The 23,735-nt window shown below is 43.0% G+C and overlaps 4 protein-coding genes and 1 long non-coding RNA gene across 9 annotated transcripts in view; 1 reads left to right on the forward strand and 4 right to left on the reverse strand.

Annotated features, from left to right (window-relative positions):
• Positions 1-1,416, reverse strand: part of gabbr1a (gamma-aminobutyric acid (GABA) B receptor, 1a) — a 130,626-nt gene extending 129,210 nt beyond the window's left edge. Inside the window, exons 1-2 of one of the 5 annotated variants that reach the window (XM_026183908.2) lie at positions 779-1,230; positions 391-443 (exon numbers count right to left, since the gene is read on the reverse strand). The gene's annotated coding sequence lies outside the window, so the exon portion shown is untranslated. Of the gene's footprint in view, positions 1-390; positions 546-778 lie in introns of those variants that run through there. The other 4 variants (XM_026183912.2, XM_026183904.2, XM_026183906.2 and 1 more) reach the window with 4 other exon arrangements.
• Positions 1,417-1,636: 220 nt separating this feature from the next.
• Positions 1,637-9,830, reverse strand: sh3bp5la (SH3-binding domain protein 5-like, a). The gene is made up of 6 exons (XM_026183916.2): positions 9,059-9,830; positions 8,599-8,661; positions 7,864-7,992; positions 5,982-6,146; positions 3,750-3,923; positions 1,637-3,540 (listed from the first exon to the last, which is right to left on the reverse strand). The coding sequence occupies exons 1-6, from the start codon at positions 9,278-9,280 to the stop codon at positions 2,995-2,997; spliced, it is 1,299 nt and encodes a 432-aa protein (XP_026039701.1). The 5' UTR covers positions 9,281-9,830; the 3' UTR covers positions 1,637-2,994.
• On the forward strand, positions 3,036-4,215 carry LOC145431975 (uncharacterized). Its single transcript, XR_013912314.1, has 2 exons — positions 3,036-3,177; positions 3,274-4,215. It is a non-coding gene; the product is annotated as an uncharacterized LOC145431975 (long non-coding RNA).
• A 1,362-nt stretch (positions 9,831-11,192) lies between the features above and the next one.
• On the reverse strand, positions 11,193-15,111 carry mgat1a (alpha-1,3-mannosyl-glycoprotein 2-beta-N-acetylglucosaminyltransferase a). The gene is made up of 3 exons (XM_026183915.2): positions 14,925-15,111; positions 12,672-13,542; positions 11,193-12,512 (listed from the first exon to the last, which is right to left on the reverse strand). The coding sequence occupies exons 2-3, from the start codon at positions 13,281-13,283 to the stop codon at positions 11,823-11,825; spliced, it is 1,302 nt and encodes a 433-aa protein (XP_026039700.1). The 5' UTR covers positions 13,284-13,542; positions 14,925-15,111; the 3' UTR covers positions 11,193-11,822.
• Positions 15,112-20,081: 4,970 nt separating this feature from the next.
• Positions 20,082-22,410, reverse strand: LOC113032576 (uncharacterized). Its single transcript, XM_026185567.2, has 2 exons — positions 21,177-22,410; positions 20,082-21,097 (listed from the first exon to the last, which is right to left on the reverse strand). Exons 1-2 carry the CDS (start codon positions 21,879-21,881, stop codon positions 21,026-21,028), a joined length of 777 nt encoding a protein of 258 aa, XP_026041352.1. The 5' UTR covers positions 21,882-22,410; the 3' UTR covers positions 20,082-21,025.
• Between the last annotated feature and the right edge of the window lie 1,325 nt (positions 22,411-23,735).

A 23,735-nucleotide genomic window follows, 5' to 3' on the forward strand; every position in this document is an offset into this window, starting at 1 on the left:
AGGCTGTCCTGGCACTGAGCAGACAGAGGGGAAAGAAGGGGGCCTGTCGACTGGCCTCGAGCTGGAAAAGCAATTAAGGCTTCAGCACCACGGACAGCGCCTCCAAAACACAACTACTACATGAAACATCTCTCACACCTCAATCCCATCCACTTCCAATGTCACTGCTGCATACACACTGCCTACACTTCCTTGTGCGAGTCTGCTGCCGGAAGCTGCGCTGGATAAGGACTGATCCGGCCCATTTCAGCACCACAGTGATGTTGAGAATAGCCCACAGTGGGCTATTTTCAGGCGGTTCCACATGCACACACACTCAGATGCTGCATTCTGTGCATGGCTGAGCATGAACTACAGAGACGTGAGGGTCACAGTAAGGGTGCCACCAACCGTAAGCTGCCGGTAGTTGCTCGTCGGGTGTTGACTAGGGAATCCGTGATGGCCTGTAGAGGAAGGCCGACCATATTAACAAGCCCTCCTATGAAAGGATGTCCAAATATAATGTCATCAGCCTAAAGCGGCTGCGTCTTGCATAAACAGGAGCAGAGCTCGCATTCTGTCTCTAAAAGGCTTTAAAATGTAAATGCAAACAGGCTGGATCAAAACAAATCAGGCCCATCGAAAAAATGAACGCCTCTTGCATTCAAATGTGACAGCTGTCTAGATTCCGTGCACGGGAAATGGAGCGTCTCCTGAATAAATGCGCTCTAACATCGCGACCTACAGCACTAATAGCATGTAGCGCCCTGAAGCAAAGCTGTAGCATGTGTGTACTTACTATTAGTTTCGATGCGCTCAGTGAAGATAAGAGTAAGTCCTCCGGGTGGGACCCGCCAGGGGAAAAGCCCGGTGTCAGATTATTTGGTAGAAATATGCATCTTTGCAACAATTTTTATGGCTCTGTTAATATGGCTATACAGTAAATGTGCAAGCTGCTCCGTGCCTAAACAGAATCTTACAAAAACGAGACGGCTCTCATTCGGATTGTTTCCGTGTACTGCAGTTACGCATGGCCAAGAGAAGAGATGACAAAAAAATCCATAGAGAAAAAAAGTCCCATACATCCACTATATACAAACGCAAGCCCACCATAAACGACGAAACAGCGATTCACCACACTCCCCTCCTTTTTTTCTCTCCACCTCTACGATCTTGAGCTAATTCACGACGTCATGATGGAGACGCGCCGTGCGTAACAGCCCCCCTCACGCATTTATCGCATCTTTTTTCTTTCCCTCCTTTCCAAGATGAAACATGCCGACGTCTAAAGCCCCACAACAGCAAAAACATAGCACAATCTTAAGAAGCGGCTTTGGATTTATGAGCTTGCAGATTCAGTCCACGTGGATAATTATCTCGACGGCAGGAAGACAAGAGGAGGTGCAGATATGGCGCTGTGGTATTAACGCGGTCTACATTGTTAAGCCTTTCTCTAAAGCTCTTTGGAGCTTAAGTCAACGAGGCAGCAATCAGTCATCCCCACAACACTGGTCATCTATTAAATCAGCCTCTCCCCGTTCTTCCATCTTCTCGCGATCCTGCTTCATATTTATATGTCTGCTGAATAATTGAAGCAAGGCGAGGGAAGAAATTCACAAATTCCCATCCCACTGAATTCAGCATGAAAGAACAGAAGGCCAGGCAGCAGGATCTGCTTTTATTGATTACAGGTGTGACAATCCAATCCGACTAACTCACAAATGCGATTCAGAGGGTGAAAAGTAACTGTTAAGACAGCGGTGAAAAGTGAGGTTTTTCAGATAAACTGACAATAATGAGACTTTAAATATGTCTGCGATACTCAGAACATCTGTACAGCAAAGATTCAACATCTGTACATGTCAGTATTTTCCAGCTTTGTAATAATTACACAAATTTACAAGTCTTTCTTTTCTGACTTCATTGTTTTGCTTCTTTGACAAAGTACAATCATAAAAGAACCAAAAAAAATCATCATCAGAACTCTTTCAATTCTTGTCAAAAATCAGTCAGGCTGTTAAAAATATTTGAAAATCATAAAACGGGCACTCACTTCATATTTAAATGGTTCCAAACTGAGATTACAACAAACTACTACTCAAGCTAAATTTGTTTGTGTCAAGGCACACCTCAAATTACAACAAGGGCAAAAAATATACACAAATGTAAACAATATCCAAATCATCTGGATCATGACACTCCAGTGTTACAACACCAAGTTAAATAAAACAAATAAGGCTGATTGTGTCAGTGTTTGTTTCAGCAAGCAGCGCTCAAAAACCGAAATGATGGAGTGCATGCTGCCTTAAGACTCATTTCAGGGATTTTCAAAAAACGCATTCTCTCGTGCTAAAACGTCAAAAAAAAAAAAAAAAAAAAAAGCACAACTTGCAGCATGTTACAGGAAATAAACACATGGAACAAGGATTCAAACATGCTTTCACTCTGCACTGACAAAGAAACGTTTTTTACATTCTTCCCTACTCGCTGAGGAGGTGGGGATCTCAGGGGCCCTGCGACCTTCTACCTTGAAGCAATCGCTGATGAGACTCGACTCGACTGGAGAGGAAGCAACAGAGGAGGACGAGGGAGAATGTTTTTACCAGTCTCACCAAGTTAGATCAACGATTAGCCTGGGAAAGCAAAAAATGATGCCTTTTTAAATATGTCTGTTCAAACAAGGCTTTTCATCTTTCTTAGCTGCTCCTTCATGCTCAAGGAACAAATTCTACCCAGAATCCTTCAGAGGAGTAAATATACTGAATACTTGTCCTGCAGGGATGTAAGCTCTGTAGATCCTGTAGTGTTCTAACTAGGCTACACTGTTTACTGTGTTCAGCTTTAGAATAATGTGCATGTGCTTATTTACACCCATCGCTGCAGCTTTCCTTCTTTTTCACTTAATTCCCTGTCTCATACTTTTGTTTGGTACCTTTTTAATGAGGGAAGTTTATCCTAGTGTGGATTGCTGTTTTTATTTTTGCATTGTTTACAGCAGCTGTTTCTATGACAGCCTCACAAACTGAAGCTTCGGTGGTGCTGCTTATAGAACTGTTGCTGGCGCTCTTTGGCGCTCGTTTCCACCAGCTTGTCTCTCTTATTGGTCACTCTGGTTTTTTCTTTCTCCCCTTCATCCCCGGTGATGCTCCCCACGTCGCTGAGATTCCCGAGGTGCTCGATGGAGTCGTATTTCTCGAGGTCAGAAGCAATGGTCTGCAGGCTGAAGACTGAAAGGGAATCCGAGCCGGCTCGCTCCCTCTCCCTCTCATGCTCCTTCTCCTTGTATCTCTCCAGCAGGTCGATGGATGCGTCCACTCCATCCCTTCCAATGGCGCCGCCACAGGCTCCGCCTTCAGACTGAACCTTGATGTCAGATTCTGCTCCGACAGGGGGGCTCCGCCCGACACAGATAGAAGGGCGTCCTCCCCCCTCGCCCGGGTCCCGCCCTCTCTGAGCATGGATCTGCTCGCTGATCTGCTCCAAGTTCCGCAGGGCGATGGAATAGCGGGTCTTCACTTTGGCTACTTGCTGCTCCAGCTGCAGCACTTTGGCCTTGTGCTCCTGGAGTCACACAAAGCAACTTTCATCATCAATTTCAACATTGATTTCATGCCAGTAGGAAAATAACCTCCCAGTAACCTCCAGTAAATCCATAAAATACTGAATATATTATAGAACTTTTGCCAAATCAGCAGATAAAGCTTTCTAAGTGCAGGAAACACTAAACAGAAGGTGTCTAAACAGAGGTCTCACTGGGCTCTTTGTGTTACCTCCAGTATGTGGTTGAACTGGGCCTTGAGCTCAAAGTAAGGTTTGGACTTGATGATGACTCTCTTGAGGGACTTCTGCAGCATCTGCACACGCGCCTCGGCCTCCTGACAGGCGTGCGTGACACGCATGTGCTCCCTCTCACTGCGCAGACGCTCTTCTTCGGCTTCGTTCACCTGCGAGAGACACAGGAGACGGACGGTATTATAACAGTAACAGGAAACGGCATTTCTCTTAATGCAAATATGACTGGTTTTATCATAAACTTTGCCTTGATCTTCATTCCCAACCATTTAGCTCACTGTTCATTCATTAGTTCTTATTTTCTTAAAAAAGTAAAGAACTGAAAAGGCTTCTTGTTTAGTTTGTAAATGCCTGTCCACAGAGTTTCAGGCACACTCTTTATTGTTGTCTTTTCTAAATTTCTGGAAACATTTTAATAGCACAATAAAGCACAATTCAAGACTTTGTACTTTCTGTGTCTGCGCTGCCAAATGAAATGACACTTGATTATTTGTTTAAAAGGCCCTCACACAAACTCTAAGTAGTCAAATACATATTACACCAAAGCGTCAGGAAGTTATGGATTTTTAGGATATTCCTTTAGACACAAGCTACCAACCATCAAGACCAACTTCAAGGCCTGAACGACTTGGTAGACTTGAGAAAAGGAGAAGAAAAATTAAGAACAAGACAAACGTTGGGCCTTGACATCGGTTACCTACAGGTACTCGGCTGATAACTGTCCACTTAGATTCCCTAGTTAGAGTAACATCGATCATTCACCTCTCTTTCAACATCAATGGGCCTCCACTAAGCTGACTCTGACACATTATGGTAGGTGTTTATTGCCAGAGACATTAAAAAAATAAAAAATAAAATTCTGCCACAGCAAAGATGATGGTAGATGAAATTTTTATCTTATTTTACTCGTGATCCCATAAATGCAGTTTTTTTATATCCGAAATTTGAGGTTCAATGTTTTTAAATATTCAGCTATATAATCAGATTTCAAATATTTGCTGACACAGTGGGGTGCCACGTGTCAGGTCTGTCTACTAGTGTAGTTCTCCGACATAAGCCAAAGCATTTGGTGCAAACAAAAGGTGACCTGTGAGGATGAAGATGTAAGTGAATGAAAGTGCCCTAATGGCGGTTCCTCCGGGGGTCACTTAAGCTTGACTCTAAAAGTGAGTCGGTGCCTATAAGCTCCCATGTTAACATGCACAGTTTTACAGGTCAAAGGGTGTATGCAAGGGTGTAGCTGATTTGTGTCTGCTAGGCCTCATTTCAGCTAACTAGAATCACTGAACGGACCTTTTCACCGTGTAGCGCCGTTACTGCGTCTTCTTAAGGAACTATACGTCGTTCTGTGCAGTACAGCCAATCCAAGGAGTTTGTACTTTGGTTTTGCTGAGTGAAAATCAAAACCGGTGGCTGATGCTGCCGTGACTTCGTCCATCTTTTTATTGTGATATAGATAATTTGAGTAAAGTTATGTTTGCAGGACTACAGCAGCCAGGGTAACAGCATTATACTAGCTTTCTATTGGCTACCAAGACACAGAGTGATAACATAATGTGTTTTTAAACAGCTAAAGGCATTCACAGTTTTCACTAAAGTTGGCGAGATTTTCAGAGCACTCATTTTGCTCTCTCTAAAATCTGCAGATGACTGAAACTACTGTAGCAATATCAAACTAGTCCAGCTATCAATATAATATCTAGAAGCCAGATCACACTTAGATCTAAACTGTGCTGTAACTGAAAGGAATAAACAAGTCAAGCATTTACAGAGTTCTGTGACACTCAAGGCCAAGAAAATCATGTCATCCATGCTGCATGTTACAGCTGAGAGGGCACTGAAGTTCACCAGCTGTCTGTATCTTTTCTGTTGAGTCTGGCAATTGTAACCCAGCAACCGTGAGTTTGTGAGTATATCCAAGGCTGCCAAGAATCACTACACTTATCTGCACACTTATTTTTCCACAAACAATGCAGACAGCAGAGCAGCGAGATCACGGAGAAAAATAATGGTGTGCATGTGTGCACGCAAAAAACACTGGAGAGCAAAAACCTAACAAGAATAATCAGACAAAATTCTGACTCTACCCAGATAAACTCAGAGATGACTGAACTCTGCATTGTTTGGTAAAACTATAGCAACCTTGTTGAGGTGACAAATAGAAATGAAAGCATTCTGTTTAGCCACGCATCTTAAAACTGCTCTTCTACCTTGGCGGTAGCGTGGTTGAGCATCTCCTGCCAGGTGGGATCCAGGGTGTTCTTGCCATCAGCCAGCAGGCCCTGCTCGGCCACATAGACCATCTCCCTGGCAGCTGTGTGCATGGAAACGGCTCTCTCGTAGCTCAAAGCTGCCTTCTGAGTCTCCTGCTGTGCCTATGGAGAGCAGACGCACCTTTAACAACCTACAGCAGTGGACTACGACAAGGACACAACACCCCTGTTCTGTTCAATCCAATTACAGTCATCTCTCTGCTGAAATGAGTTTGCATATCATAGTTTTTATATTCAAAACGCTTCTAGGTCAATGCAATTACAGGAAAACAATACTGCCTTTCAGTCTGAATGTGTTAGGTAACTTTTAATGCATGAGACGTTGTTCCCTGCATATCTCGAACATGTGATTTCTATGTGAAGGACTGGGGTCAAATTTTCAGCAAAAATGAAAAGAATGTGACGCTTGTTGTAATTCCCAGGTGCTTTGTCTCAGCGCCTTTCTTCTGCTCCCAGCGTCAAAAACAATCTTAGAAATGGAATTCACTAATCATTAACGTCAATGAAAGACCTGCTTGTCCAAGGTTGTTGGGTTTTTGGGATCAAATCTGAAACTTTTCTCGCTCTCTCTTCTGGCTAATGTTAGATAATGCTAGTGCGCCTGCTAACACAGACAAATGACAGGCTGGACCAGGTTGGCTAGTTCATCTAAGAGATAAGATAAGATAGATCTTTATTGTTACTGTTACAAGAACAATGAAAAACAGTTTGGCATCTCTCCATTAGAAGTATGTAGATTTTTACGTTAAAATTACTTCACAATCAAAGATAAAACACAGATATATACAGCTGTATACAAGTTATATATGCTGTAAGGTGCAATATAAGGAGCAAGTGATCAGTGAAATTTAAACCTCCAGAGCTGATTTGATAACTTGGGTGATCATTTTTCAAATTACTTCATCAGGCAAATTCAAACTGTCATCAATGTTAAAGTTTCTGCAGGTCTGAGTGTAACAGGGTCCACTTGTGCCCAGGTAATGTAAATTTCAATTTTAGACACTGGCCAGTCGCCAATGAGGTTGCAGTTTTACAGTCAGTTCCACCCATCTGTCACATCCAGTTAGAAAAGAAAACAAGATGTCAATGACAAACACGCACAGCTCAAAGTTTCGTAATCATCACAGAGGCCACTGTCCTGTGTGTGCTAACATCAGATCACACAGTACTGAGGTTAGCCAGCAGTAGATGATTTAATGGCACACGGCAAATATTAATAAGTGACATTTATTTTCCACAGTAACAACCAACACGTGGGTGGTTAGCCAGCTAGCTGTAACGTAACTACACAGCACGTAGATGACATCGCGAGCTTCATCACATCCAAGTCAGCGTTGTGTCATTATACACACAGTCATACAGGCACACAGTGAACACACCGGTGTTTCAGTAGATATGCTCGCTGATGTCACCAATGATGGTTTTCTGAGTTAACGCAGATTTACACTTCAGATTTGTAGATTTAACTGGTTTGCAAAATCGCCCAAAACTAGAGCTCGTAAAGGAACAGAACAAGCACCTTGCATCTAAATTGTGTTTAGACCTAGATGCATTTTACACTGGGGATCAGTGCGTTTCTCCAAAAAAACATAAATAAATAATTTAAAAAAGCAAAAAAACATTTGCACTGAGATTTCCCTTCCCTACTCAGAACTTGTGCACGTTCACAAACTGCAGCACCCGATGTTTGTTTTTCCCTCGCCTCGAGCAGAACACCTGATTCTCACTCCTGAATCCAGATGCTGCAGTAAAAACATGCATGTCTGTAACACATCTTCCATTTGGCACAGAAAACAGATGTAAACCTTGTTGTGTATACCTCTTTGGCAAGGCGCCGAGCTTCATAATATGGTCTCGCTTTTTCAATGCAGCTGCCGAGCTGAGAGCTCTGAGCGTTCAGCTTTCGGGCAGACTCTGTGAGGATCTTCCGGTATCCCGATCTGGCATCCTGGACGATCAATGCATGAAAATGACAGGATTAGATTTACCTGTAATGCAGCAACTAATTCGATTTCACACAGGAAGTGGGCAGCCGATTCAGTGAGTGTCAAAAAGCAACACTACATCTTCCATTTTAAGAGCTCACACTTTTCCAGAGTCTGTGCTTTACACATATTGAAAAACAAAATTATCATATTCATTAGCACCTTCGGGGTAGACTAATAAAATATTTAGACACAAACACATTGAGAAGTAATTCCCAGGGTGGCAATAAATGGTTTTTCACATCTATAATGAGTTTGTTTTGTCAACATCAAAGCAATTTTATTTAATCTGACAAGAAAAGCAGGGCAAGTCTTATTAAATTGTCATACATTTCACGCAGACTTGTAACTGATTATATTCACCACCAATTAACCTATCAGTTACTATTCTGGGAAGGTTGGAAAACAGTGGAAAACCGACCAAAGCCCAAACATTTAACAAACACAGGAGGACAGAAGAGAAGCCATTTAAAAATAAAAAAAAGATAATAGGAGATTATTTGATAGTTATATTTTACAATGATTGTAATAACTGAATAGCTTTCTATCTATTACGTATTTACACTTACATCCAACTGCAGTTCTAGCTTGTTGATTTCAGCACTGGCTTCATTGAGATGCTCCAGTTCCTCCTGTGGAAAAACACAGTATATGTATCTCACGTATTTATATTGGGAAAGCATTAGTAGTACTATTTGACTGTAATGGCGATGATTAATAGGTTGGGAGTGTAAGGTGACACACGTCAGAGGTGTGTTACACTGGTGACAGGATAATCACTTCAGATCTGACAGGGATTTGCACAGATTACCGTATTATGAAGACATTATCTTTTAAATGAATAATGAACATGTGCTCATTTGAATACATTGCTACCTTTCTGTCACACTAAATCGAAAGTAATCCCGGATGTACACACCCAGGTGTAGGTAACAGTAATTTAAAAGCGGCTGATTAATATAATAATAGAGCTGAAGGATGTTTAACGGTCAGCAATAGATTAAACAAAAAGTCCGAATTTTGAGGTACCTGGATTCTGGGGTCCAACTCCTCTTCATACGGACTGTGTAATTGCTCTCCGGGGCTTTTCTGTTTGTCACTCTCTCCTTCCTCGCAGGTGTCTCTGAGCGCCATTTCTTGAGTCTTTCCATCGCATTCCGCGGCTTTGACCTCCTCAATACACTCCCTCCATTCCCCTACGTCCGATTCCCCGGAGCCGGCGGGGCTCTCTCGCAGGTCGCCTGGCTCCATTCCAGGCAACACTTTTGGGTTAGCACCAGCGTTAGCTAAGGAGTCTTCAACAGCAGGCGGGGTTTGTTGACCTAAAAACCCGGTGCTATGAACAACGACCGAAGGTTATTAAGTAGAGGTAAATTAAAAAATTATTCCAGCGGTCAGGAGTGGTGTTGAATTTGCTATCTGCCATATTAAACCACACTGAAACCCACTAAAGCTAGTCTTGCCTGCACCTAGCATGCTAACAGGCTAGCGCCTAAATGAAAGCGTGACGGCTGCTTTTCTGAACAAACCGCTGCCAGGAGATGAGAACTAAAAGGGGGGGCTATCAAAATGTACCCCCCGACACACGCCTCTTTCCCTCCATCCTTTACCGGCTCTTCAGTACTTTAGCTAGGCTAGCTAGCTAGCGGTTTCGGCCTCACATCATCATTACAAATGAGGTAAACAGGCGAATAGAAGCGCTACGCACTTAAAGATTTGAGCCAGGGTGGCCACCGTAGTTGCACTACAGCAGTGAATGCTGTTAATTTTATGGAGGCTATCTGAAGGTTTGCGACAGACAGGTGATCTAAGGGCTCTGGAGTTGAATTCAAATATTTTTTGCCATGCAAAAAAACAAGGTATATAATAAGCTTATTACAGCAAATTGTCTTGTGCAAATAAATTAATTACACGTCGGCACAAGATGATGACTGTTTGTACAAGATATGACTTTGTTAATACAAGATAACAAGACAAAATAAAAAAAGATAATTACTGCTCTGCGCTAAGAACATTTCCGTACAAGACAGTAAGTTGGTCATGCAAGACAAGGACTTGCGTGCACACAATAATGACTTGTGAGTATAAAATAACTTCTAGGTACGTACTGTGTGAAAGAGCCAGTCCTCAACTCTATTTTGTTGCTGTGAAATGGGAAATAATTGCAGTAATTTATTGAACATGTGCGAACATAAATAGAAATACAGTGTATACAAAAAAAACCGATTTTGTACAGTTCCATTGAGCTTTAAAGTCAGAATTTGGTATGACCACCTTTATGTTTTGTTTTTATTTTTTAACTCTCAGGCCAACTTTTCTCCATCCAGTTTGAAAAGGTCCCCAACACCACTGGCTGAAATGCAGCCCCAAGCGGTTTCAAAGAGTTTCACTGCTGTAGCGTTCTCCTGATCTCTTCTTTACATATTGACGGCCAGTTTTAAAGTTTGGTTTCATCGCTCCATCAGACCTGTTGCCACTGATTTTCCGATTTCCGGTTTTTGTGTAATTTGACATTTCAAGCTTTTCTCGCAGTTTCTCTTTCTTAAGAAAGCTTCTTGACAGTCACCTTTCTGCTGAGGCTTCAGTGTCTCTTCTTCGCATCTGTGGTGGGAAAGACTGAAATGGGAGGAGAGAAATCCAGGACGTGCAATTTAGGAAATAGGACGGGAGTTTCTCTTTTCCAGTGTCGGTGTTAAGCTCAGCCCCCAGGGGTCCAGGCCCACCCAGTAAAGTCACCGTGCCACATCGGCTGAAATCTACAGATACACTCTGACTAGAAGTTATTTATATTTTGGTAATGACCTATATCACTGATATTGCAGTGCAAGATCAATTTAATTATCCAGTTAATAGTACTTTAGTGCCTCTGCAAGAATCTTGGTAACCAGGATGACTGAGGGCAACACAGCACTGAGCACATTACCACACGCAGGTCAGACTCTGGGAAGCACCCCTCGTGTCTCAGGAGCCAAAAAGAGGTCATCTATCAGCCTGTGCAGCCTTTTTACAGAATGACTCAATAATACGTTGAAGATATTGTGTACTCAGTTATCCCAGTGTGTGTGTGGCGAGTTCACAGACCCAATTCCACACCTAAAGAAAACCTCTCTCCTGTTTGTTTATTAAACACATGCAACATGAAGTGCGAGTGAAAATAGCAAAGTTGTGTATTTTTTTTTAATCCAGAAATGATCAGACAAACAAGTGTAGTAGTTTGCAGGGTAACGAGCCTGCAAATAGAATCACATTAGAGTATCAAACAGGATCATGTGACAAAAAGTAAGCACAAAGAATAATTTCCATAGAAGGCATTAATGATCGGAATCAAACGACAGATTATACTGCAGTTATTACCTGGCACCAACACTATAAGCAACCACACCACAGATTACATTTCCCTCTTCACAGCAGACAGAAACAAGTCACACAGATTACCCGAGACTGCAAATAATTTAAACAAAAGTGGCAAAGTAGTAATTGCATTGAATGCATTAATGAATGTCATGTGCACACTTAGCATCGTATAAAAATAGATCTCTGGCGAATTACAGCAGATTTGTCTAACACGTAGTTGTGGTGGTTCCTACACCGTGTGTATAAATGTTTTGGAAGAATGAAAAAGACCTGAGTAGTATTGGCAAACCCCCACACCAGAAAGGGACATCCATTCTGTATCAGTAAGGACAAACAGCGTCAGCAAAGATCATTTTCTTCTTTGGTCTGGAATGCTTTCCCCCATCACATTGAAGAGATATAAAAGGCTACTGCTCATGGACGTTCTTCATCAGCTTCACTAAAGGTCATACTGGGTCCATCCTGGAGGGGGCGCTAAGTAGATCCTCCGTCCTCTGGACATGAAACTGACCACCCCTCTGTACCCTGACCGTGGCACTCCAGACTTAAAGTCATCCATTATTCCCAGATTTTTGGCCATCAATTTGAAACTGTCCTTACTCGAGTACTGAAGGCGGAAGGGCCCGGGTCCTTGTAGCTGGCCCTGCTTCACATCTTCATATTTAACCACAGGAGCACTGTAAACTTCCTTCTCAAAGTTTTCCTTGTATGTCTCCTCCTTCAAGTAACTCAGGTCCAACTTGGTGAAAGGCACAATCTCGGTATTCAGTTTAATGTAACGCAGGTATTTGTCAAAAAACTGACCCAGACTCACACCCTGGCGACCAAAAGTTAAAGTCCGTGAGATCTCTGGGCGTATACAGGCACGGTTGCGGCGCTGCTCTGGCTGGCGCATCCAGTCGTCCCAGAAAGCCTCAGGCCACTTTGGCTCCAGCTCCTCCCACACCTCCCTGAGGAGCATCCACCCCAGGCCGGGAAAGAAGTCTGTCCGATAGAGCAGGTCGGCCTTGCCGGGGTCCACATAGCCTTCCCTCCCATTGTCATTCCAGGCAGACACACACCACAGGCTGGGGTCAGATTTCAGGAAAGGCAGCAAGGCTCGGAAATACTCAAAGAAGTCTGGTGCCACCTAGAGCAAGAGATGAATAATTCAGTTCAACTGTTACATAACCATCGCAACAAGTGAAATAACGAGTTTTGAAAGAAGAAGATTAATTTAAGTTGTAAATAAAGAATGAAAATGAAGGAGAGATCACAAATCATTGGTGTTTAACATGAAAATAATCACCTCCAGGTCGTCCTCCACGATCACCACAGATGAATGACCGAGCGTCTTGAACACTTGGTTGAGCGCCCAGTGGTAATGCCTGGAGATTTTATAGTAACCCTTAAACTTCTTGTGCTCAGGCCTCACTTGGATGTCAGACAAATCCGGCTGCTTCAGATGAGTTACGTTGTTTCCATAAGACCGAATCACCTCAGCGGTCTCGGCATGTCCGCAGTCCTGACTCACTATGATTGGGTGGAGCGCTGCTGAGGGCCGGTGCTGCAGGAGTTTGTCCAAGCAGCGCTTCACGGTGACTCTGTTGCAGGCGATGACAAGGATAGGGATGGCAGGCTGAGGAGCAGCGGTCACCTTTGGCTTGTTGTCTGATGGCTCCCAGAGCAACTGATGATTCTGGATTTGCAATAGGATTTTTTTCTGCATCTCAAGTTCACTTTCGAATGCATTTGCAAATCGAAGCACATCTTCCATCACATTGCTGGGGGGCCCTTCGGGACCTTCTTTCTGATCTCGGCCCTGTGGGGGTCTCCCCCACAGCAGGAGTACCAGTATGGCATTCCATGTGATAAACAGGAACGCGCCACAAAAAATCAGACAGCTTCTCTTACGGATCATGGCCCAGAAACTGAGAGAGAGGGAGGGTGGGAAATTTCAGGAAGACAGAGTCTGAACAGAGAGACGTGTCCTTTTTAGAGACAACAGGAATGGGATATGGGAGGGGCAGCCTATGCTTTGTGTCATCACGGGCTCGCTCTGCAGATAGTGAAGTTATAAAGACACAATACAGCATTGGTGAAAGCGCAAGTCGTTAAAATCCGATGAAGAGCAAGATTCATCTTGGAGAAAATCCTCAACATTTAATGTCCTCTTTTATCTGAAATAAGATAAAAGGGAAAATATCAAATAAAATCAAGTCAATATCAAGGTTTCCAACTCTCACAAAACTTTCCCTCTCACATCCTGCCCAAACAAATCTCCCATCAAAGGTTTAAAGCCAATGTTTTAAGATAAAAAAAAATTGACAGCCCTTTTTAGGTTTAACAGGAGTTTTTGACCATTTTTCAGCAAAAACACTGAACTACACATATCAGAGAATGCAAAACACTGTTTATGTGCTTTATTGTCAGAACAGGAGATGAAGACTTAGTACTGTGTGCGTGGATGTTTATCTTAGTTATCATGACCTCTCGGTATTCAAATTCAGTGGTCTGGAATTTTAATACAGCTAAACAGAAACTGGGGCTTTTCACTATGCAGATTGCAGACATAGGCTGTATTTAGATGGACTCGGCTTCCCGGACTGAAAAGGCCCTTAAACCTAGATTTCTAATGGCCAGCAGGAGGTGACTACTCTTGAGTAAAGACTTACAGTTGTAAAGAAATCAATGGGTCAACGACCCTCAGCTCTCTTACTCAGGAAAGAGCTTGCAGATCACTTTATTACTGAATAAAACGTGAATTTAAAGGTATAAAGTCTGGTCGTTACTACGGTTTGAAAGCAGGGCTGCACAGCTTTCGCTCACTGGCACAAGATCGGTCATTCACAAACTGCCTTTAGTTTCTCAGACAGTTTCATTCGTTCACATCTGGTTTCAATACCAAGGCAATGATGCGAAAATGGGAGTCTTCATTACCAGCGTTTGGTGACGTCACAATGGCTACATCCATCTTTTATGTACAGTCATTCACGTGCCATTAAGTACCGCCTGCAATTACACGCAGCATTTGGAGCTTATCGTTTTAAAATAAGCTGCTGACGTTTGATTAGGAATTTTCCGTTTTTAAACACATTGTTATTAAGTCAATAAAAATGAATAAAAAACAACTTCGCAGCCAGCACAGTTTACCTGATAATTACTAACGAATTATTAATGACCCCGCCCCTTAATGCAAAACGGCAGTTTAAGACTATTCAATGGGGCCAGGTCAACCCCGAACGCCCTGCCCCCACACCGCTCCAACTACATCTGAAAGTTCTGTTTCTGCTTTAAATAACCAATAAAGTGAAGGCAGGAAATCAGACAGGAAGTTGACAGTGATGATTCACCAAAATGCCTGTGATCGATTTTCTCTTATCACCTGTGGCTGACTCGACACAGCAGACAAACTGCGGTTTATTAAAACACAAAAACAGCTGGCATCACCGACTTCACCCTCTCCGTCCCTCCGTCCCTCCCTCACGCTGCTCGTCAGGCGCCTTGTGCTCGTCACAGTAAACACAGTAGTCTGAGGAGGAGAGTTCGAAGCTGCCCTCACCTCACAATGTGCCCGCTCCTTCTTGCTGTGGCCATTTCTTCGGGAAAAGTTCCGCAGAAATGAGGCCAGTGTCTTGCTTCTTCCCCGGCGGCTGGAGCAACTTCACGCCGCCGACTTTCTCCCGTTTCTCGCTGGCTGCAAGAAAAAGAGGAGGAGAAAAGAAGTAACACGACAACTTCCTGGTTTTAGGGCAGACACGGAAGTCCCGCCCCCAGCCGTCACCTTGAGAAATTACGCAACAGTTTGACGCGAGAGCCGCTCTCAGCGGAGCTAATTAGAAACAGCGGCAGCCTTTGAAGTCTTTGTGCACACACACTGTCTGCTTCCCCTCACCGAGGCTTCCACACGGACAGCGAACAGCCAGGGAGGCCCGGAAAACTGCTTTTTCATTTAATTTAGCTAATTTATCTTTTTCTGCTTGAGCTGCACAGGAGCGCGCGTAATTTGCATGAGCCACACGGGAAGAGGGGAATGGAGAGAAGAAGAAAACCTTCCCTTCTATTTGCTGTACTTGTAGACAAGCACATAACAAAAGCACACAGGGTACGGCCTATTTACTGCAGCTTATATTGTTGCATCCAAATTGCACAAAGCTTGCCCACTTACAAAAACAGGCTAGCTCCAAAGGAATAAAGAATTAATCTCATAAAGAGATTGTGAAATTTGCACTACCATCCTAAAATTATGACACATACTCTCAGTGTTGAATATAACACTGAAGAAATTGGATCTATAAAACCTAGAGAAAGCTTATTTCATCTGAAATTCGGTGTCCAAGCCCTGAAAATTTACTGTTACAGTGGGGCAAAAAAGTATTTAGTCAGCCACCGATTGTGCAAGTTCCCCCACTTAAAATGATTACAGAGGTCAGTAATTTGCACCAGAGGTACACTTCAACTGTGAGAGACAGAATGTGAAAAAAAAATCCATGAATCCACATGGTAGGATTTGTAAAGAATTTATTGGTAAATCAGGGTGGAAAATAAGTATTTGGTCACCTCAAACAAGGAAAATCTCTGGCTCTCACAGACCTGTAACGTCTTCTGTAAGAAGCTTTTCTGTCCCCCACTCGTTACCTGTATGAATGGCACCTGTTTGAACTCATCATCTGTATAAAAGACACCTGTCCACAGCCTCAAACAGTCAGACTCCAAACGCCGCCATGGCCAAGACCAAAGAGCAGAGTAGAAGGACACCAGGAAAAGTATTGTAGACCTGCACCAGACTGGGAAGAGTGAATCTACAATAGGCAAGCAACTTGGTGTGAAAAAATCAACTGTGGGAGCAATCAGCAGAAAATGGAAGACATACAAGACCACTGATAATCTCCCTCCATCCACGCAAGATCTCATCCCGTGGGGTCAAAATGATCATGAGAACGGTGAGCAAAGATCCCAGAACCACACGGGGGGACCTGGTGAATGACCTGCAGAGAGCTGGGACCAAAGTAACAAAGGTCACCATCAGTAACACACTACAACGGCAGGGAATCAAATCCCGCAGTGCCAGACGTGTTCCGCTGCTGAAGCCAGTGCATGTCCAGGCCCGTCTGAAGTTTGCCAGAGAGCACATGGATGATACAGCAGAGGATTGGGAGAATGTCATGTGGTCAGATGAAACCAAAGTAGAACTTTTTGGTATAAACTCAACTCGTCGTGTTTGGAGGAAGAAGAATACGGAGTTGCATCCCAAGAACACCATACCTACTGTGAAGCATGGGGGTGGAAACATCATGCTATGGGGCTGTTTTTCTGCCAAGGGGACAGGACGACTGATCCGTGTTAAGGACAGAATGAATGGGGCCATGTATCGTGAGATTTTGAGCCAAAACCTCCTTCCATCAGTGAGAACTTTGAAGATGAAACGAGGCTGGGTCTTCCAACATGACAATGATCCAAAACACACCGCCCGGGCAACAAAGGAGTGGCTCCGTAAGAAGCATTTGAAAGTCCTGGAGTGGCCTAGCCAGTCTCCAGACCTCAACCCCATAGAAAATCTGTGGCGGGAGTTGAAAGTCCGTGTTGCTCGGCGACAGCCCCAAAACATCACTGCTCTCGAGAAGATCTGCATGGAGGAATGGGCCAAAATACCAGCTACTGTGTGTGCAAACCTGGTAAAGACCTATAGTAAACGTTTGACCTCTGTTATTGCCAACAAAGGTTATGTTACAAAGTATTGAGTTGTATTTTTGTTATTGACCAAATACTTATTTTCCACCCTAATTTACGAATAAATTCTTTACAAATCCTACCATGTGGATTCATGGATTTTTTTTTTTTCACATTCTGTCTCTCACAGTTGAAGTGTACCTCTGGTGCAAATTACTGACCTCTGTCATCATTTTAAGTGGGGGAACTTGCACAATCGGTGGCTGACTAAATACTTTTTTGCCCCACTGTATACCCATAGCTGTTGATTATACTCATTATAGATTAATTAATAACCTGAATAGTTTTTCTGCTGAATCTAAGTCTATAAAGGTGACATAGAGCCTTTTGCCTTTAAACATCTTATTTTGACTCTAAATCAGCCTAAAAACGAAATATTTTCAATTAATCCCCACAAGCAAAGATTTATCAGGATGGAGAAGATAAAATGTCACATTAATGCTGACTAGTCAATAATTACATGAGGACATAGTGGACAATACAAAAACAGTGTATTGCCACGATATTATTTTTATTAATGTTTTGTTTTGGAGGTTTATGTTGGCAGACTTAATGTTGGAGAAATACAAAAAGTACACCTTGTTTCAGTTTTTTAGGTTTTAAATATCATCGAGTAATAAAATCATAGAACCTCAGATGAGCAATAAGCTATGACATATTACTCAGGGCCATTATTTATATAAGCCAAAATGCAGATGCAGCATGTGAAAAATGTGCTACACCCTTAATGTATCCATAGTTATTATTGTGAATGCCTCTACACAAACACAAGTTTTGGAGGTCTGTTAACACAATGGCAAAGGCATCCCAGCAAATTCAGCCCAGTGTCAGAGTAATGCTCAGAGAAACTCTAAAAAACCCAAGAGCTCCATCTAAGACAGTTAGCATGTTAAATTTCATGACAATAGAATCAGAAAACAATTGAAAAATAATGACTTGATGGATTTTTAGAGAAAGCTTCTTCTCCATAAAGAACACATCAGTACAGCTAAGGTTTAGAAACTTTAGTCTGATCAAATCAAAAGACTTCTGGATCAGTGTCCTTTTGAACAGATGAGATGGGTACTCTGGCTTCCTCCCACCGTCCAAAGACATGCAGTTTGTAGGGAAATGTCCATAGGTGTGAATGTGAGCGTGAAGGGTTGTCTGCCTCTGTGTGTTGGCCCTGCGACAGACTGGTGACCTGTCCAGGGTGTGCCCCGCCTCTGGCCCTATGACAGCTGGGATAGGCTCCACCCAGGAGAATCCATAAAAGATCCATAAAATCAAAAATTCAACTGAAGACTGTACTTAACTTTTCCTCTCTTTGCTTTTCTCTCTGTGAAATCCTGAACTCAAAGGAATATCCTGCTGATCTCATGAAGAACTGCAACTCTATCTCTATCAGCAGACTGAAAGATTTGCTAAGAGACTCACAGGCTTATAAATACTGACGTCTTTTCGTGTTTGGTGCTCATCGGTGCGTGGAAGTGTTGTGGGGAGTGGAGAGGCAAATTAGCTTTAAGGTAACTCTGGTACAACGTATCAAATGACAATATTTATGTTAATATTGCGCAGGGTCACTTTTCAAAAAATGTCAATAAAAAAATAAAAATGTATGGATCCCAGAAGTCCCTTCTGAAGCAAGTGACCTTTGACAGAGTCTCTGGTCAGTTATTTTAAAGCAGTATCAAAATGTGCATGTCTAACATGTGGCTACTAAATGGTGCACAGTAGCCTGGTAGAGGTTTAAAAAAGTCAAACATACACTACCAGTAAGAAGTTTGGACACACCCTCTCATTTAATGGTTTTCTTTCTTTTTCTTACTTTATATATTGTAGATACTGAAAACATCAAATACATGGAATTATGTAGCAAAAAACAGAAAAATAATTCTAAATATGTTTTATATGTTAGATTCCTGGAAGTAGCCGCCCTTTCCTTTGTTGACAGCGCTGCAAACTCTTGGCCTTTTCTCAGTGAGCTTCATGATGTAGTCACCTTAAATGGTTTTCACTCACAGGTGTACGTTTGCCAGAGTTCAAACGTTACGTTGCAACTGGTTCACATGAGCACCGCCCCAAGAGCAAGAGTCACCTCTGCCGCTAAGGATAAATTCATCTGAGTTACCTCAGAAATCACAAGTTAACAGCACCTCAGATTAGAGCCCAGATAAATGCCACACAGAGTTCCAGGAGTAGACACATCTCTACATCAACTGTTAAGAGGAGACTGTGTGAATCAGGCCTTTATGGTCAAATAGCTGCTAAGAAACTACTACTAAGGAAAAACAACAAGTAGAAGAGATTTGTTTGGGCCAAGAAACACAAGGAATGGGCATCAGACCAGTGGAAACATGTGCCTTGGTCTGTTGACTCTAAATGTAAGATCTTTGGTTTCACTCGCCGTGTCTTTGTGTGACGCAGAAAAAGTGAATGGTCTCTACATGCATGGTTCCCACCGAGAAGCATGGAGGAGGAGGTGTGATGGTGTGGGGGTGCTTTGCTGGTGACACTGTTGGAGATTTATTCAAACACCTCCAGGCTGTGTAAGGGCTGTTTGACGAAGAAGGAGAGCAATGGAGTGCTGCACCAGATGGTCTGGCCTCCACAATCACCTGACCTGAACCCAGTGGAGATGGTTTGGGATGAGACTGACTGCAGAGTGAATGCAAAAGAACCAACGAGTGCTCCACATCTCTGGGAACTCCTTCAGGTCTGTTGGAGAACCATTTCAGGTGAAATGGCATTCAGCTCAACGAGAAAATTCCAAGCTTGTGCAAAGCAGTAATGTGCTTTCATAGTTTTGATGCCTACAATTTAAATACTCATGAAAATAAAGAAAAAAAAACATTAAATGAGAAGGTGTTTTCACATTTTAGACTGGTAGGGTATGTTGGTATATGTTCCGCTGGCACAGAATATTTATGTTTTGTGCACTGTATAAAAACAGTGGACGTCTTTTAATTATTTCCACACATTTATATCGTTTTTACTCAGTGTGCATTGGTGTGTTTCTTGAGGCTTTATTTTAACTCCAATTTAAAGAGGAAGTTTGTGTCACGGTCTCTGTAAAATGAGCTTTTGTGCAAATTATGCAGGGTGAGAGTTTTAATGCAGACAGTTGATTCTGCTCATCTGAGCGCAGCATTTTCAGTTGGCTGGAGAAACCTGCAGACGGCCGACTTCTTCTGTCTGCGGGGACCGAAGAGGTCACCTGGACGAGCGAGAACACGTTTCTCCCACTGGAAACACTGAGCCCTGACAAACAGAGTATCTGCAGCACGCAAGGTGAGCATATCCATTCAGAAGACTTGCAATACATGCTTGTTTCTTGTTGCTCATACAGACAAGTGGCAAATTAAAGGAAAAAACCAGAACCACTGAACCCTACAGAGGGGGAACTCGCTGTAGGCCCCTGCAGTGGTGATCCACTTCAAATCAATACAAAGTTATGCAGAAACATCAGCTTAATGATTAAATATTTTTGTCCTGGTGGGAGTGGGCTCTTCCATGATGACATATCCCCAACCACTGAAAAGTCTTAAGAGGGTGAAAATGTTGCAAACCACACGCTGTAGCCTTTGCCACAGTATGCGACTCAATCTGATCTCAATCTAATTGATCACTAATCCATGTGGGACTTTGCCCTCGACCATTATCATCAAAAAAACAGATAAGGGAAAACATTTTTTTACAGTAAATATGGTCTTGCCCAAATCAGAGATTTAGAGAGTCGCTGCCAAACAGCACTAATGGTGTTTGTGGAGGCTCAACGCTTCATTTCAAACACTTCATTCTGGTTCTTCCATTCATTTGCCACTGGTTAGTGTGCCATGAAAAACAGCTGGTTGGTTTCTATCAGCAGGTTGAAGTCCAGATGTGGTGTGTGTCCTGAAAAGTCAATAAATGATGTTGATCGCAATGCTTCTTTGTGGCGCTGAGGCCTTGGACTCAGTCAGGTCCTTCCTGTGTGATCTTTTGTGCTGAGCTGGAGTTGTTCTTGTAAGAGGTCTGTTTGTTTGCCTAAAAGACAAAGCGTGATGTATTTTCATACAGTAACATTTACATGAATTATCTATTCTCGGTTCAACAGGACTCTCACCTGGAGGCTCCGGCTGCTGGAGTTGTTCTCATCCCGCTGGCACAGCAGATGTCGTGGTGCTTCATCGGGGCTGCTGCCTGAGCTACGCACATCTCCCAAATTCAAAAACAGAATTTTGGACACCAGACAAGTCACAGACAAGCACGTGCTCCTCAGTACAGACCAGCCGTTTAACATGAAGGACGGGATTTGTCCCACTAAACACGGAGGGGACGTCACGGACAGCTTCAGGACGCTCGCAGAGATTTCACTCGTGTCTTTAACCAAAGCGCTTTTGCGGATGTGTGCAGGATCTTTAATCTGAATTATTTTAGAGCATTTATTATTTCCAGACAGTCTGCTCGCTAGTACGCGCACCAGCGCAGGCGCAGCTGAGTGCGCGTGCGCTGGAGATTGCGAAAGTTTTGGGTAACGTAATCCACTCACTTCCCTGGAAACTTTACCCCCCACTCTGTCCGACCTGTACGAAACAATCAGCCTTCTTCCCACCAGGACCACCACACACTCTCCGTGTGGAGAAGCCTCCGCCGCTGACGCCTGGTGTGAGCCGCTGCGCTCGCCCGGAGAGTCGCGCAGCGCCCCGCCGGCCAGTCCTAGGCCGTACGCCGAGCTGGCAGGCCGCTTGGCCGGCGGATTCCTCGTCCAGATATTCCCCCGGCACCGGAGAACAGCGGACAGGGCAGAGGCCGAGGGGGTGGAAGCCATGGTGATCGGTAGCGTCCACGTCTCTCCTCCTTAACGCCAGCCTCCGTCTAAACACTCACATAACCTTCAGAGGTTTATTTGCGTAAGGAGCGGGTCAGAGGAGGGTGGGGGGTTTCTTCTAGTCTGGTCCACGCGACTATATTTGCCTCGACTGTGACAGTGGGGGGTTCGTGTGGGTGTGTCTTTAGGCCAGAGCAGAACAAGCAGCTACTTTACACCCCGGAGTGGAAACACTGGATGAAAATGAGACAGATTTAGCAGGTACTCGGATGCAGAGGGACTGGGAGACAAATGCAGTTTAGGTTTTTGAAGTAAATCAAAAATGGGCACAGTTGCCCCGAGTGATCGATTTATACGATCTATTTCTTCTCCTAAAAATAAAAAAGTAGCAGTGTGACACTCGAAGATCTGAGAACCGGTCACAGGGGGCATCGCGGGTCACAAAATTCTACATGAATAAAAACTTCTGTTAATAAATAAAAAGTGACTCTGAAGAAACGCACAAAACAGCAATAAACAAGTTTCACCTACTGAATATTCTTTTTTTCTCTTTTCGTTTATCATTTCCATTTAATGTGGAAATAGTATAGTTTGCACTTCAATTTCATTTCAGTTAATTTCCAAAATGAATTCGATTCTTTTATTTAACATGTTTAAATGCTTTTTTTTTTTTTTTAAACTAATGTAAAGTTTTTCCAGACTAACCTTTGGTCGTTACGTTCGTTATAGTGACCTTGGTCAGGACAATTACATAATAGTTGGAGCTGGACAATGAATACAAACATAAACGCAAACATTTATTGAGAGCACTTCCTGAAGGGGGCGCTACAGGTTAAGCTAAAATGCCCTCAAAAAAGATTTTATAAAGATTTCTGTACTGTGTAAACTTTATTGTCCTACTTTTTTAAAAAGCAATTCATACCGTTTCTGTAGTGCTGTTGTATAATGTTACAAAGGTTTGAGTAAGCTGAGCCCACACAGTCCTTGCTGTAAGCTTTTCAGGATTTAGGCTGGAGTGACATTTCTATTAGACTCAGCACATGTTGTTGTGTTTTTCCCTTTGTTTATCAGATTTAATACAGTTCATTTCTGATGAAGTGATGATTTTAAATATTTGTTAAATCCAGACAGTTTAAAGTGGTCTTTGCCATTGGAAATAGCTGGATACTGTTAAGACATGGTTTCCAGGAAAGACGGGGGGGTACAGGTTTTTAAGTATTTCTCTTTTTCATGTGTCAGAATGGACACCATTACTATTTTAACTACACCCCTCTGGGACGTTGCCCAGTGTCCCCCAGGAGGAGCTCTGGGTGAGTGGACGCTCAGTGGGTTAAAGGTCAACACTGATCCTCCTGGTCAGTTATGAGTCTCTCTTGAAACCCCTGACTAAGTCGATACCTTACAGCTTATCGCCGGGGTGGTACCCTCTAAAGTGTGACTGTTTCTGGTTTGCACTTTACAGAAAGAAGTTTTGAACTTTTACTTTTAAAATCATTCGTTGCAAATATACATAAGAGTCACAGAATGAAACCTGTCACACTGACTCAAGAGAAATGTCTGTGGTTTTGTACAAAAGACTCACCTGCAATTCTTAACACCGGAATTTTTAATTCCCTGTTGCCCTGTACGAACATTTCCCATCTGACATCACTCACTTCTTTACTTCTTACTGCTGAAGTTAAAAAGCCTGATCCTGAAACAGGCCATCAAATTAAAGTTTTCCATGTGCTGATTTTAAATGTTTTTTCACTCACTGCTTGTTGCACACATTCCTGATCCACCCTACATCAAAGTGATGGATGACATGCTGCAACTGATCCTCCCCAATCAGCCAGAAAAATGCCACAAAGGGCG

The sequence above is a fragment of the Astatotilapia calliptera genome, chromosome 11 (genome assembly GCF_964374335.1).
Source record: "Astatotilapia calliptera chromosome 11, fAstCal68.1, whole genome shotgun sequence".
Taxonomy (NCBI): Eukaryota; Metazoa; Chordata; class Actinopteri; order Cichliformes; family Cichlidae; genus Astatotilapia; species Astatotilapia calliptera.

What these genes read in the sequence shown, in the direction of transcription:
- sh3bp5la (XM_026183916.2), bottom strand. Translation starts at nt 9,280, where the DNA reads ATGGAGCCAGGCGACCTGCGAGAGAGCCCCGCCGGCTCCGGGGAATCG. An exon ending in AGTTGGACCCCAGAATCCAG is followed by an intron (nt 8,662 to 9,058) that starts GTACCTCAAAAT and finishes GTTTTTCCACAG; the next exon opens with GAGGAACTGGAGCATCTCAA. An exon ending in TCAACCACGCTACCGCCAAG is followed by an intron (nt 3,924 to 5,981) that starts GTAGAAGAGCAG and finishes TGTCTCTCGCAG; the next exon opens with GTGAACGAAGCCGAAGAAGA.
- mgat1a (XM_026183915.2), bottom strand. Translation starts at nt 13,283, where the DNA reads ATGATCCGTAAGAGAAGCTGTCTGATTTTTTGTGGCGCGTTCCTGTTT. An exon ending in TCGTGGAGGACGACCTGGAG is followed by an intron (nt 12,513 to 12,671) that starts GTGATTATTTTC and finishes CTCTTGCTCTAG; the next exon opens with GTGGCACCAGACTTCTTTGA.
- LOC113032576 (XM_026185567.2), bottom strand. Translation starts at nt 21,881, where the DNA reads ATGGCTTCCACCCCCTCGGCCTCTGCCCTGTCCGCTGTTCTCCGGTGC. An exon ending in CCAGCAGCCGGAGCCTCCAG is followed by an intron (nt 21,098 to 21,176) that starts GTGAGAGTCCTG and finishes TTTGTCTTTTAG; the next exon opens with GCAAACAAACAGACCTCTTA.